General features: G+C 45.2%; 1 protein-coding gene across 2 annotated transcripts in view; it reads left to right on the top strand.

Moving 5' to 3' along the window:
- BLNK (B cell linker) overlaps positions 1–13,849 on the top strand; it is a 77,654-nt gene that overhangs the window by 29,402 nt on the left and 34,403 nt on the right. For both annotated transcript variants that reach the window (XM_019639062.1, XM_019639061.1), the window contains 2 exons: positions 1,148–1,197; positions 10,722–10,762. In XM_019639062.1, the coding sequence (XP_019494607.1) occupies positions 1,148–1,197; positions 10,722–10,762 (91 nt within the window). The remainder of the gene's footprint in view (positions 1–1,147; positions 1,198–10,721; positions 10,763–13,849) is intronic.

Below are 13,849 nucleotides of genomic sequence, written 5' to 3'. Positions count from 1 at the left end.
TGTTTTTATTTTTCTTCCCTGCAACACCATTGGTAATCTCTCTCTGGACCTAATCATAGATCTAATGATAATATCTTCCCAGCACAACTTGCTGGCTTGCTATGAGAATTGAATGAAATAATAGATATGAGAGCCTTCAGGGAAACAAAAAGCAGAATTTCTATGCAAATATAAATATTATTTTTTTTGCAACATTATGATTCTGGTTTCTAAGTCTTGCTTTCTATAATCATACATGAATTTCTGAACTGTTTTTTTTCCTAAGAAATGAAATATATTTTGTATATAAGATTACCTTGTATACTGCTTGTAATGGATGTGATGTTTTAGTTAATAAATGCTATTGGATATAGGCTTCATTTATGCATTGTAATTTTTAATTAAGTAAATCATTCTTAAATAAAATGGGTAATTTATTAAAAATAATAACTTACAACAATCCTTACCCATTTCAAATAATGGAAGGGGCGGTATGGTGAGTACTTAGAAAAAGCCTGAAATTGGTATACATTTTAAAAATATAATTTTAATTTTATCTTTTTAATGAGTGAGGAAGGATTGTGAGTATTCAGGATATTTTATATGAGTATAAAGATACTAAAGTAGTTTTGAAATTGCTTGAAACAGTGCAACTTCTAAATAAGCTAAATATCACAATCCCCAACCTAGAGACGCTCACTGTTCACTTACTTGGCATTTTTTTTAATAGTGCAAAAATAATTTCAGTCTAACCTACAATTAAATTTATAGCTAATTTTTCCTGTTACTTAAAGCATGTTTTTGTTATTTATTAAAATACAGTTCATCTTCTCTTACCTTCCTATCAACCAATCAGCAGTTATCTTCCTTGAACCTCTGAACTCCGTGCTTACTAGTATTCTCACCTTTTTGTGCCCTTTCTCTGTTCTATTTGACCTTTGCCAAGTTCCAGCCATTCTGTTCACTGGTGAGATGGGGAGAGGTGGGAAATCTCTGATGAATGGCTTTGCTACATGTTCAATATATTTAGCCTTTCCATGTGATGGGTCCAAAAGAAGCCATTATTCTATTAGTTATTTATCTATTATCTCTACATCGGCTTACATTATGGGCCTTGGCAACAGTTGTCCTATCCACTGACCATTTGTCTAATGGTTGTTAATTACAGGTTGAAAGTCAAAGCACCTCCAAGTGTTCCTCGAAGGGACTATGCCTCTGGTAAGAGTATTTCTAAAATACTTGGACTGTTGGTTAATTTAATGTTTATATTTACTTCTTGAAAAGGGAACTATGTTCTAGTCATATGAAAACAAAAGTGCCCATCCTAATTTTAAGAATCAGTCTTAAGAACCAGTCTCTTAGGCATTTGACTATAGTGGGGATGTAGTATCCCATCATCCATCCATCCATTCATCCATCCATTCGTCCATCATCCATCCACTCATCTATTTATTGAATATTTATTAAGCATCTTCCATGCACTAGGCACATACAAGGTCTTAGGCAGAAATACAGTGCTAAACAAGATATATATATATAGCTCCACACTCACATAATTTGTCATCTAGAAGGGAAGACAGATGATGTTAAAAGTAATTACAATTCAGTGTGATCAGGAAGCACAAAGGTCTATGGAAATACACAGCAGCAGTACCTAATCTAATTAGAGATGGAGAATATGGGGAAGGGAAGGTTTCCTGGATAAAGAACTGTTAAAATGGATACTTGGGGGGTGGGGGTGGGGGTCATGGGAATAAATTATTGATAGCACATAGTTACTCAATCCTCTCTGAGTTTAGCCCTGCAACCCCACTCCAACTAAAATCAACATTGTCAGGGGAGAGGAGTTAGTCTTGACACTGGTGGCTTTTACGGCAGCGGTGAGCAAAGTAAATGATCCAACACACTTTCCTTTTCTAGAACAGGTGCCTTGGGAAAATAGGTCTAAAATCTATCTCTACGGGATTCATTTAAAGATGTTCTGGACATGGACAGACCTATAGAGCCCTCAGTCACAAAACAAATGCATTCTTCTCTCCAAATTCTAAAAATGAAAACAAAGCAGAGTACACCTGTTAAGTACCCAAAGGTTTGATGGGAAAATTATAAAAGTCATGGAGTCTCAGGCTTAAAAGGAGCCCCAGAGGTGATATAACCTAACATCCAATCCAATGATTATACCTAGCCCATCACTATGTACCACAAACAAGGCCCACTTGGGTTTCTCCTGCGATGACCTTCCAAGTCCATCTGGTCCAGTCAAGGACAGGCAGCCCTGGCAGGATATAGATGTGGTTCATTTCCTCCAGGCTTTCGTACTCTATCCCGATGGCCACACACTACAAGTCTTTAAATATTTTTTAAAAAGTGGAAACAGAGCTGTTCTGTGCTACTTCAAGGATAGAATTAAGAAGTTAGCTCATTTGAATGGTTTCTTCCCTAAAATAAACATTTCCAGGTGCTTCAGCTGTTCCACGCTTACTACGATTCACTCAACAAATATTACACGAGGGTGTCCTGTGCGATACTCACTGTGCTAGACATGAAGTGGAGAACAAAATATAATCCCTGATTTTGAGGCGCTCAATGGCTAGTGGGGAGTCAGATAATAAACAAAAGCGCCAACAGGTAAATATAAATGGCCAAACATGGTAACTGCCTATGAAGGAAAGTGGCAGGTGCAGTGACAGGGAATCACTGTGGGTGGGGGAACAACCGAGGTCTCTCTAAGGAGGTGACATTTCATTCAAGTCCTGGGGGATGAGCAGGGTCAACTGTCACTTTGTAGATACTGGACACAAATGTTAGGAGCTCAGAGGCAATTCTAGGGAACCTAAGGAGACAGATCTATCTGAGTGCAGGATGGACATCTCCTGATGATCCCCTCATACTCAGCTGTCTTCTTGCTCACCCCCTCACCCAGCCCCTTCCTTTTCCCATATTTTTTATTTGGGCAAAAGACAAGTAGCATTCATCATTTATTCATCCTTTTGCCTAAGGCCCACACACCAGGGATCATCCTTGATTCCTCCTCTTCCTTCTCCCTTTACAAAAACATCAATCTCTAAATTCTATTAATTCTAGTGTTGCTTTCAAGCGTCTCTCAAATATTTTTGTCCCTCTCTATTCCACATAGCTACAGCTCACCCTCGTCATCTGTTGCTTGTACAGAATCCTCTAAGTCGTCTCCTGAATTCCTAATCCCATGGGGTTCTCTCAACCTCCACCAGAGAATTGTTCTGAAATACCTTTGCTTAAATATTCTCATGGCTATACGTCATCAACAAGAGGAACTGCAAACCACTGAGCCTGCATACAAGGTCCTTCAATGTCTAGCCACTAACTGGCTGTGTAACCTTGGACCATTCGCTCTCCTCTCCTTATCTGTATCATGCAGGGACTGAGCCAGAAGTTCTATCAGGTTCTCACCAATGCTAATACTCTAACCTCACACAAAGGTAAATCTTTGGAGCCCAGGGCCCAGTGATGAAGCCAAGCTTCTCCTAACCTCCCCTGGCTTAAGAAAGTTGCATCTTCCAGTTTGTCCTTAATCTCTCTTGGGTCTCAGCTGGGTCTTCTAAGCCTTTACTACTTAAAATGCCATCCCTAGCCTGCATTACCTGGGAGCTTGGTAGAAATGCAGAATATCTGCCCCACCCAAGAACTACAGGATCAGAATTTTGCATTTTAATATGAGCTCCAGAGGATTTAAACATATATTAAATTTGAAAAACCCTGTTATAAACCACCAACTCTGTCCTTACTCCTTGTCCTGAGCTGGAAGACAAATCCATTGAAGTTCTCCGAATTCATCCTATTGCTTCACCAAACCAATAGGGCCTTGCCTAGTCTCCTCTCTGCTCTTACACTCAGTCCACGGAAAAGGTCCTTTTGGCAAAACCACCGTTACCACCTGCAGTTAGTACTTCCCTTGCAATTCCCCTCCCCGCCCCCAACTCATGTCCCAGGAGCATTTCCAGCTGCTTCCCCTGAGCCTTGGGGACCCTGAGCAGTTGCAAGCCCAGGGCCTCAGAAACCAGCCCTGACAGCACCTCCTGAACCGGGGGAGTTTTCAAGGACCTCAGAGGTCCCTGTGCTTGGAGATCTTAGCCCACCAGACCTCCGGTCCCAAGAGGCCTGTCACGTGCTCCCTTGAGGTCTCTGCAGACTTGATCCACCCAAGTCTCCTGAAACAGCCCCACCTGTCTCCCCCAGATGCTGGAATTATGTCCTTTTTACAGTCTTGGAAGCAAATGGCTTCCCCAACCCTCTAAGCCAGGAGCGGGTATTGACCTTGGTGATTCTGATCTTCAGAGAGCAAAGAATGCAAAGGGCCAGCGCCTCCCCAGAGCTCAGAAGAATCACCACAGTCCCTGTAGTTAGAGTGTGGAAGGACAAAGCTTGAATTATACAAAGAACGGAAGCCTGGACCTCCTACAGATGCAGATCAGGCGAGGGTGGAGCCTGCTGCTTTCAGTTCAGCAGCCCTGCTTTGTCTCTGAGAAGGGAACATGGCCTGCAGAGACCTCATGGTCCACTGAGCAGAATGTATTACACCCAAGCAGCTGGCATTCCGGAAGGGAAGATATCCAAAACATGTTGTATTTATTCTGTTCTGGGAGTTAATCTAAGCTCTTTACAGACCTTAGCTCATTTACTCTCCCATTAGCACCATTATACAGAAATGACTATCTCAGTTTCCCAGATGAGGAAAATGCATCTGAGGAACATTAAGCAACCTGCCCAAGGTTACTGCAGCCACTAAAGGAATCCCGCCCCAGACTCCATTCACCTGTTCGTCCCTGTTCCTCCCTTTGACCCAAGCTGAGAAGGTTACACTTTTCTGGGGCATTTCTTATTACTCTGAAGGCCCAGGGCTTCTGACATTAACACCAGAACCTGCTTCTCAGTTTGTGTGCTTTCATAGTCGAACGGCCCCTGCGTCTTTGAAGTCTGAGGTCTGGCTCCGGAGAGAGGGAAGGGGACACCAGTCGTAGTGTCTCCAAAATCTGGTGGGGTCATTGCAGAAGCTCCACTGGTCATTCCACAAACCCCTGAGAGGTCAGAACAAATAAGTCCTCTCTCCTTGTCCGCTTGCCCTCTGACATCCAGGGGCTATTGTGATGTCCCCGGGAGGTCTATGTTCTCCTCCCACCACTAATGCCACACAGGAGATCAGGGCAACGAGGGGGAAGGGGGGCAGCGGGAGATGGGGACAGAGGAAGTTACTTTGACAAGGATTCTTGGGTAAATGTCCACCACAGAAGTACAGGATATGCGTCACAACCCTTTGTCCACCAAGGAGTGAAATACAACACTGCTTTCGCCCCCTGCCCTGGTGTCTGTGAAGCCAGGATTCACTTGGTTTTCTCGTTCCTCATTTATACACTTAACTGGTGGCACCAGCAAAGGTGATATGAAGGGAGCTGATTTCACGTCAGTCCTGCCTCGTGGAATTAAGAACAGAGGAATGAAATTTGTACTCAAAGGTATTTTAAAGCCTAGAAAGTCCTGAAATGTCACCCAGTCCCAGTTTCTCATGTTAGGGATCAATGGAAACCAGAGAAGCCAAGTGACTGCTCAAGGTCACACAGCCAGGGGATGGCTAAGCCAGGACTATGTCCCCCACTTCTGCACACCCAACCCTAACCCCCACTAATAGGGCCCTGGGAAGGGATGAATAAACATACCAACAAAGGGAGTTTCTAAGAAGTATTCAGACTCAGATCGGGCCTCCCCAATATGGGTCTTGGCCTCAGCTCCCACACTAGGACACACCCCTTTCTCCTTTCAGGGTACCCAGTGGGACTGCACTCACCACATTCCCCACAGCCTCTGTAGTTCTGCTTTCTGTTTCTTCCCAGCATCGGTCCCCACCGCTGCAGCTAGCCCACCTTCCTTCCTTCTTTCCTTCCTGTGTCTCACTGCAGTCTTCTCACTGGTCCCTGCGGCCCACCACCAGCTCTGTAAGAGGAGAAATGGCAGGACCCGGTGGCCCAGAGCACAGCCAGAGTGGCATCAGGGCCACAACCAAAGCTGAGTGTCAGGCATGCAGCCGTGGAGTGCGCTCCTCAAAGCCCATGGCACTGCCCCCCGTTATCTGGTGCTCCTGATGACCCAGAACTGACAGGCTGACTTCACACGCTCCGCTTCACCTCTCCACTCAAGCTCTCACCACAGAGTCCTTTACTGTCCTTCCAGCCATCCTCTCCCCTTCTCAAGACCCCCAATCTGGTTCAGCCGTCCTCTCTTCATTGCTGAGTTACTCAAACACCCTCTTTGTCAGCCGTTCACCTCCAGCTTGTCACTAGATCCACCATGTCCACTGTGGCCGAAGCATCCCCTTGGCTGGCAATGAATCTAGCTTTGTTTTCCCTCTTGGCATGTTCTCCTGTGACTCCCCAGTGCTGCTCATTCATTCTGTGGACATCTGTGCCTCAAGGGGCCTTCCATCCCTCAGCCAAACCGTGCTTATGGGGCTGACATACAAGCTCCTGTCTTAGCACATGGAAGGAAGACACCCTCTTTCATCTTCATCCTCTCACCCAAGTCTTGCTCAATCCCTCAAGGCCCAGTTCAATCCCACCTTTGACACACAGCCTCACGCAACCTCTCAGCCCTCACTGAGTGCACGCTTCTCAAACTTTCCCAGCACCTGGCCATGATTCCAGGTGCTGGGACACTTATCAGAAAATTTTACACTGCCCTGGTTTGTCCTCAATCTGACACATGATTGTTCTCCTACCCGCTAGGTTTTCTGTTGCTGTTGTAATAAAAATAGGTGGCTTGGTGAGAAGACCTTGAACTTTATGGTCCTTTTAGCCTGGGGTGGAATCCTGGCTTTGCCCTTTAAGCATTGTGTGTGAACCTAGAAAAATGTGGTAACTTCCCCAAGCCTCAGATTCCTGATCTGGAGACAAGAGTACCTATCTTTCAGGTTATGAAGAGAATTAAAGAGAAAGTAAACGAACAGCAATAACTATCATTCATTGAGCCCTGGCTCTATGTCGGGTACTTTCCATGTGTTATTTCATTTTCATTCTCTCAAAACCCCATGATACAGGTACTACTAATAATGTCCATTTTAGTGATAAGGAAACTGAGGCCCAGAGTTAAGCAATTTGCCTAAGGTCACACCGCTAACAAATGGCAGAATCAAGATTTTAAGTAGGGCAGCCTGAGCCCAGATCCCAAGCTCAAAACCCAGTCTTGGCTTGGAGCAGACACCGAGATGGGGGCCAATGTGGCCATTCTCATGTGTCTCATAGTGCCAGGTGCTGTGCTTACAGGCTTGGGAGGGCCACGTGAATCACAAAGCCTCGGCCAGGCAAGGGGCGGAGTCCCTGTATTGTGTGGCATGGGATTACGACACAGTCAGTGGAGCACAAGCCCCAAACAAGGTACATGACACAATAGGAAAGGTTTTCCCTGACAAGGAGGCCCAACCAGCATCTCAGCTTCCTGGCAAGGGTGTTCAATCCCATATCGCAAATTAAACTCCCTGGCCCATATTACACTTGAACTTACCCTCCTGAAAATTTTACCCACTACACTAGAAGCTTTCTGGATCTATTTCTTTGTGGTAGCCATACTGCACGGTTGCCACTAGAATGAAATAGAGTTGGTATTGTTTTGAGGGTTTATTAAGAATTCTCAATACCCAAGACAACAACAAGTAACATTAATACAGCATATGCTGCGTGCCAAGCTTTGCAAAGCACTTCACATGTATTAGATTGCTTGATTCTCATAAAAGCATGAGGCAAACACTATTCATATCCTTGCTTTATAGGTGAGGAAATGAAGCTTTAAACAATTAAAGTACTGGTCCATTGCCAAGCAGGTAGCAAAGAGCAGAGCCAGGATTGGAACCCAGGGAGCCTTGTTCTAAAACCACTACCTGCACACTTTGGGAGGCTCCGTGAGAAGCTGGGAAGCCACCTACTACTATGGATTTAGTACTTTGGATTCTCATGCCTTTCAGTCAGGGCGATGGCCTGCAAGATTGTGACTTTATAAATATGATGTTGTGAGTTGCCTGTGGAGCCAGAAGATGGGTGTAGCTAGGAGCGGGTGGGGAACCATCGAATAACCTCTACCACATGATGTTTTTGTCTCTTTACTTCCTTGATGTGCCACAATGCCTGGATTGGACCATTCTTGTTTCTCTTGGGTTTTATCTGAATGCTCAGTGGAGGGCCAGTTGGTTCACATGAGATTTCAGCTGCAGGAGCCAACAGATAGCCAGGCCTCCAACCTAGCCCGTACACTAACTAGCCATATGGCTTCAGACAGATTTCGCAACTTTAACTCTTAGCCCTGGTTTCCTCGACCGTAAAACAGAAATAATAATGGCACCTACCACATAGTTCTATTTTGAGGATAAGTGAAGAAATACATTTACAACACTTAACTTAGCACCCAGCACATAATAAGTGTTCAAGAAATAGCACCTATTATTAATATCCCAATTTTCATTCATTCAAGTCATTTATTGATTCATACTTTTATTAGTGCATGGGTTACCAATGCAAAATGCCATCCAGATACAAAGGTAGAATAAATAGGCCTTGTTTTTCAATACAGAGTTTGACACAAATAAATTAATTGAACACAGGACAGAATGAAATACATGTGACATCAAAGTGCCAGCAGCATCTAAGAGGGCTCAGAGGAAGGAGTAATGGGTTATGACCAAAGGAAGTGGGGGAGACTTTATGGAAGAAGTATGACAGGGATTTCCACGAAAGAGGGAAGATGGGATAGGGGAACAGCACGAACAGAACAGAGAACTATCAAAAGTGCCGGATGGGAGGAACAAGATATTGGGTAAATGAGCACGGAAGACTATAGCAAGAGAGGTTGGTGGAGGGACAGGAGGCGGAGGCATTTGAATGTGTTGACACAGAGGCTTGACTCTGTTCCATAGGCAGCCACTGATGATTCTTGAAGAAAGGAGCAGAATGATCCAAACTTTAAGAAAATAACCAGAAATAATAAGAAGGACAATTGGAGAGGAAAGAAAATGGAGACAGAAAAACTAGTTAGATGGCTACTGCAGGTATTTTCACCAGTAGCTGATCATAAAGTGGACCCCTGACTCACGAGAAAAGGTTCAGCAAATGCAGTTGACCGAGGCAGGGCAGTGTGTTTTATAAAGGGTTCTATTTTAAAGGTTGAAACAAAAACATCTTGTTGCCTTAAGTGTTGATTTTCAATTATCCCCTAAACTTAAGATATGCCAGGTATTGGCATAATGGGAATAGGACTTATTTCCCTATTCTTCTAGAGTTTCATAAAAAAAAAAAAAAGGAAAATGAAAAAAAACAACGGTTGAAATACACTGCAATTTGGTCTAATTCAACCCAAAGAATAATTTAATAAAAGTCATTTTTCTTTTAACATCAAAGTTTGACCCATTATTTGGCTTGTAGAATGAAGCTCCTTCTTAGCACCTATCATGTTTTTCCCAAGAGAGGGCACCATTGCCTAAAACCTGGCCACTCTGACCCAAAGACCTCCTTCCTGCCCCCATTTCACCTATGCAATTCCTTTCCTTGTGCCTCTGCGGAACCCACCTAGAGCTGGAGTCAGTGGTCTGCCATAGCAGAGGGTAGAAACGGCAAGGAAATGTTCTGTTGAGGTCCTGGGGGATTCAGGGACCATATTCTGGGCCCTCTAGCAGTGGCTGCTCAGTGAGGTGGGACGAGAGCTGGGACCCTATGGTGGAGTTGTTGAGCCACTCTGCCATCTGGACCTGCGTCTGGTTGATCTCCTACACACAGTTTATGTGATGGGATAAATACTAAGCTTCTCATACTCTAAATGTGTTTGGAAGAAAGGGGGTCAACTATTCTCCTTAGCTGTCATCATTCAGACCTGTTTTATTCTTCAAGATCATAAGCTACTTAAGGCTTGTCATATCCATTGTTATAAACCCTGCAGAGCCTAGGATGGTACCTGCACCCTGGACCTCAAAGGCAGCAAGGCCTCATAGCATTGGGGTCCAGAGCATGCACTTGGAAGTCAGCCTGCAGGGTCCAACTCCTGGCTCTACCACTTACTACCTGACCTTGGGCTAATGACCTTGGGCTTGTTTTCTCCAGGCCTCAGTTTCCTCATAAAGTCTCTGAGAGACCTAAATGAGGACAAGCTCTGGTAATATTGCCTGGCATGGAGTAAAGCTCTGGATAAAAAGTTCCTTAATAAAAAAGTCAAAGTTGGAGCCAGAGAGAATCTTAGACGTTATCCCCTCATTTTATAGATCTAGAAACTGAGGCCCAGAGATGTTAGTTGTCCTTGCCCACTCTCCAACTAGTTAGGAACAGAGCCTACATGAGAATTTAGGTCTATCTGACTCCTTGTCCAGTGCTCTTCCTACCACACCATCCACATATTAAATCAAAGAAACCCTTGGAAGCAACACGATACGGATTGCAGGTTCCTACTGGGTTACTCTAAGGTTCCCAAAATGTCTCTTGACGGAAACAGACATGAGTCTGATGCACCACTTCTCTGCCCCAGAGGGACTTCTCTTAATGCTTTAAGAATTGACTTAAAAAAAAAAAGAAGAGGATTCAAAAGTAAATTCACATGAGATGACTGTAATAACTATTCAAGGCCAAGTACATGGGACCAGGAAGCCCAAGGGCAGGGAAGGCAGGTGTGGGGTGCTGTGGACAGGGTGGGGTGGCCAGCTGAGATTTATGTTTACACCTTCTGTTTTCCGTGTGCCATTTCAGAGAGCCCTGCTGATGAAGAGGAACAGTGGTCAGATGACTTTGTAAGTATTTGCTCCTGGGAATAGGAGGGTACAGTTTCCACCGGGGCCGTAGGAGGCCTTTTTAAGAGCTTGTTTCCGAATTACATGCTGGTGGTCCGCGGCACATCACAGAGGGGAGATGGCTGGGTGGGAAGGGCCACCTACAGACAAGGCAGCAATAACCTCCGAATGGCTGACTTGAGCCGTGTGCCAGGCTAAGAGATGTATAAACCTTGCCTCATCTAATCTTCACCACAGCCCTCTGAGTAGGCATGCTTATCCCCGTTTTCTGCTGGTATTCAGAGTACTCATCAGCAGGACCAAAACAGATGTTCAAATGTTGAAATAGTTCTGTATCAGTTGGCAAATGCCTCTGCCCATCACCCCTCGGGCCCCGCCTAGGAGCCCTAAACAAACCAACAACTGATGTGCCAGTCAATGCCTGGCACATTGAGGGGCCTCCGGGACACTATTTAAGGCCCTGGGCAGTATCTGGGCTGTATTAGTTATTAAAGGTTTTGAACATCTGCCCTACCCATTTTACAGGTAAAGAAACTAAGGCATGGCAAGTTTAAGGAACTTGCAGTTCCAAAATTCAAACCCAGACCCTCAGATCTCAGATGCAGGCTTTTAAACTCCAAGGTGCTTGCTGTAACCAAGCAGACATTAGCAGAGCATCAGGGGCCACAGAGTGTGAGGGACCCGCCTTTGATAACGTTGGGGGTGGTGTGTCCGAATTCATTGTAAACCTCTTCAAGGTGGCTCTGCCACCCACAGGGCCCCAGCAGCCGCTTCTCTCTTAGGCTGAGTCTTACAGGGACATCCTAAAACTTTTCTTCACAACTACTCCTCACATATCAAATTCATGCAGAATATTTAGCCTGCTCCAATCTGTAAATTTTATGTATGAAAGGGATCCAAGAGGGTCTCCACACGACAACACACCATAAGGAAACTGAGGCCAAGAGAATGAAAAGGACTTGCCCACCGTCACTCACTCAGCGCCCAGAATGAGAACTCAGGATTCCCGCCCCGTACAAAGCATTGAGCCTGAGCCCAGCTCCATGTTGTGTACACCACCTGGAGTTTATTCAGAAGATCAGGAGACAGGAGTTTCTTCCTTTTCAGCTGCAGAGAAGAGATTTTTTTTTTAAGAGGGAACGAGATGGCCCATCTACTGGTCCTTTGGGCATGGAGTTATTTCTCAGAGCCCATCCCCTATGATCCCTCAGAAGCGCTGCAGCTGCGCCCCCTGCTGGCGGCACTCACCGAGCCACATCTGAATCAAAGTTAAGAAGCTGGTCCTCAGGCTGAGTGAGGGAAGCCAAGAAAATTGAGCTTGCTGGGTGGATAAAAAGAGCACACAGTGGGAACTTAGAAAACACAAAATAAAATCAGCCTGGAGAGGAGGCAATGATTTGTGTCTCAAAGTCAAACAACCAAAATCAAGGTACCAGCTATAATAATAAGGACTGAGTAAACCTTCATTCACAATTATTTTTACATCATTGGATTCCCTTTGCACATAGAATGACCTCCAGGATTGCAGCGAACATCCCTAGGCCTCATGAAATCTGGCCCCTGAGGACCTGTCCAGCCTTCCCTGCACCCCCTCCTCATGGCCTTGCTTATCATAGCCCAGGCCCTCAGTTCCTACAACAGAGCAAGGTCCAGTCAGCCTCAGCGATTTCAGGCTCATGGTCCTTGGGCAAGAAACTGAAGAAGGGAAAAAGAGAAGAAACCAAAGAGCGTTCCCATTCTTCCCCACTTGGTCAGCTCCCTCTTATTCTTCAGGCTTGGTTTAAATGTCTCCCTTTCAGGAAGGCCTTTCAGATACCCCCATCCAAGGTAGAATCGCTGCTCCCATTACTCTCCGCCTCAGGACCCTGATCATTTCCTTAAGTGCAGCGGTTCTCAACCTTCCTAATGCCGCGACCCCTTCATGCAGTCCCTCATGTTGTGGTGACCCCCAACCATAAAATTATTTTTGTGGCTACTCTATAACTGTAATTTTGCTACTGTTATGAATCGTCATGTAAATATCTTTTTGTTTTCCGATGGTCTTAGGCGACCCCTGTGAAAGGGTCGTTTGACCCCCAAAGGGGTCGCAACCCACAGGTTGAGAACCGCTGCCTTAAGTGCATCTGTCACTACTGTTTGATGATCTACTTATTATTTATTCACTATTTGTGTGTCCCCTGCTAGAATATAAGTCCTATGAGGGCAGGGATTGTACTCAGAGTTAAGCACAATCCCTGGCACATATTAGGTACTCAATAAATGTTAATTGGTTAAGTGAATGAATGGACAATTTGAAATTTTGTCTGATTACACATTCCCTTCTTCAACGTTTCTATCAGATTGTCTGACGTATAGCACTTGCTCAAGTACTGAACAAATGAATGAATTTTGTTAGCCAGAATTGAAAATAATTTGAGGGCAGGGGGATTTTTAAAAACTGTTCCAGAAATTTGAACATATTTCTTTTTTATTCTCTTGATAAAAAGGCATTCAATGCATTCCACTGTGTTTTAAGGAGGAGGGGCTCACGGTACACCTCTCACAGAAAAGATTTTCCAAATGAAGGGCCAGCCCAGCACTTCTGAGCACCCATTTCCTCCTCCTCAGTGGAGGAGCCCAGGGCAGCAGCTCAATTCGTTCATTCATTCATTCCACAGCTGGTTAGTGGGCACCTATCCTGTAGCTGGACCTATGCTGGGTCCGGGATATACAGGCTCAGCCCTGCCCTCGGGGGGGTTACCACTGGTAGGCAGCCCAGTGTCAGAGGAACAGCTAATACAGAGACTCTTTTCCTCTGCCTCTCTGCTACCTCTGCCGCTGTGGTCCTCTCAGTCAGGCTGTTCTGCCTGCGGGGCTGCAAGGACCCCAGTGTCCTCCCCAGTAAGCATACTGCTCCTCAGCCTCCAGGTAATTAAGTCTCAGAAGCCCCACTTCTGCACCATGAAAACTGAAACACGGCGGGGCACCCAAATGGTCTCCCACTCAGACACTTGTCTGGGTGCCCACTGATTCTTTCACTTCCCAGATGTTTACTAAATCAGCTGCTTCTCAGCACTGATGTCTCCCTGGGAGGCCGCCACAGCAGCA

The sequence above is a fragment of the Hipposideros armiger genome, unplaced genomic scaffold (genome assembly GCF_001890085.2).
Source record: "Hipposideros armiger isolate ML-2016 unplaced genomic scaffold, ASM189008v1 scaffold_42, whole genome shotgun sequence".
Taxonomy (NCBI): domain Eukaryota; kingdom Metazoa; phylum Chordata; class Mammalia; order Chiroptera; family Hipposideridae; genus Hipposideros; species Hipposideros armiger.
This window is presented reverse-complemented; position numbering and strand designations above follow the sequence as displayed.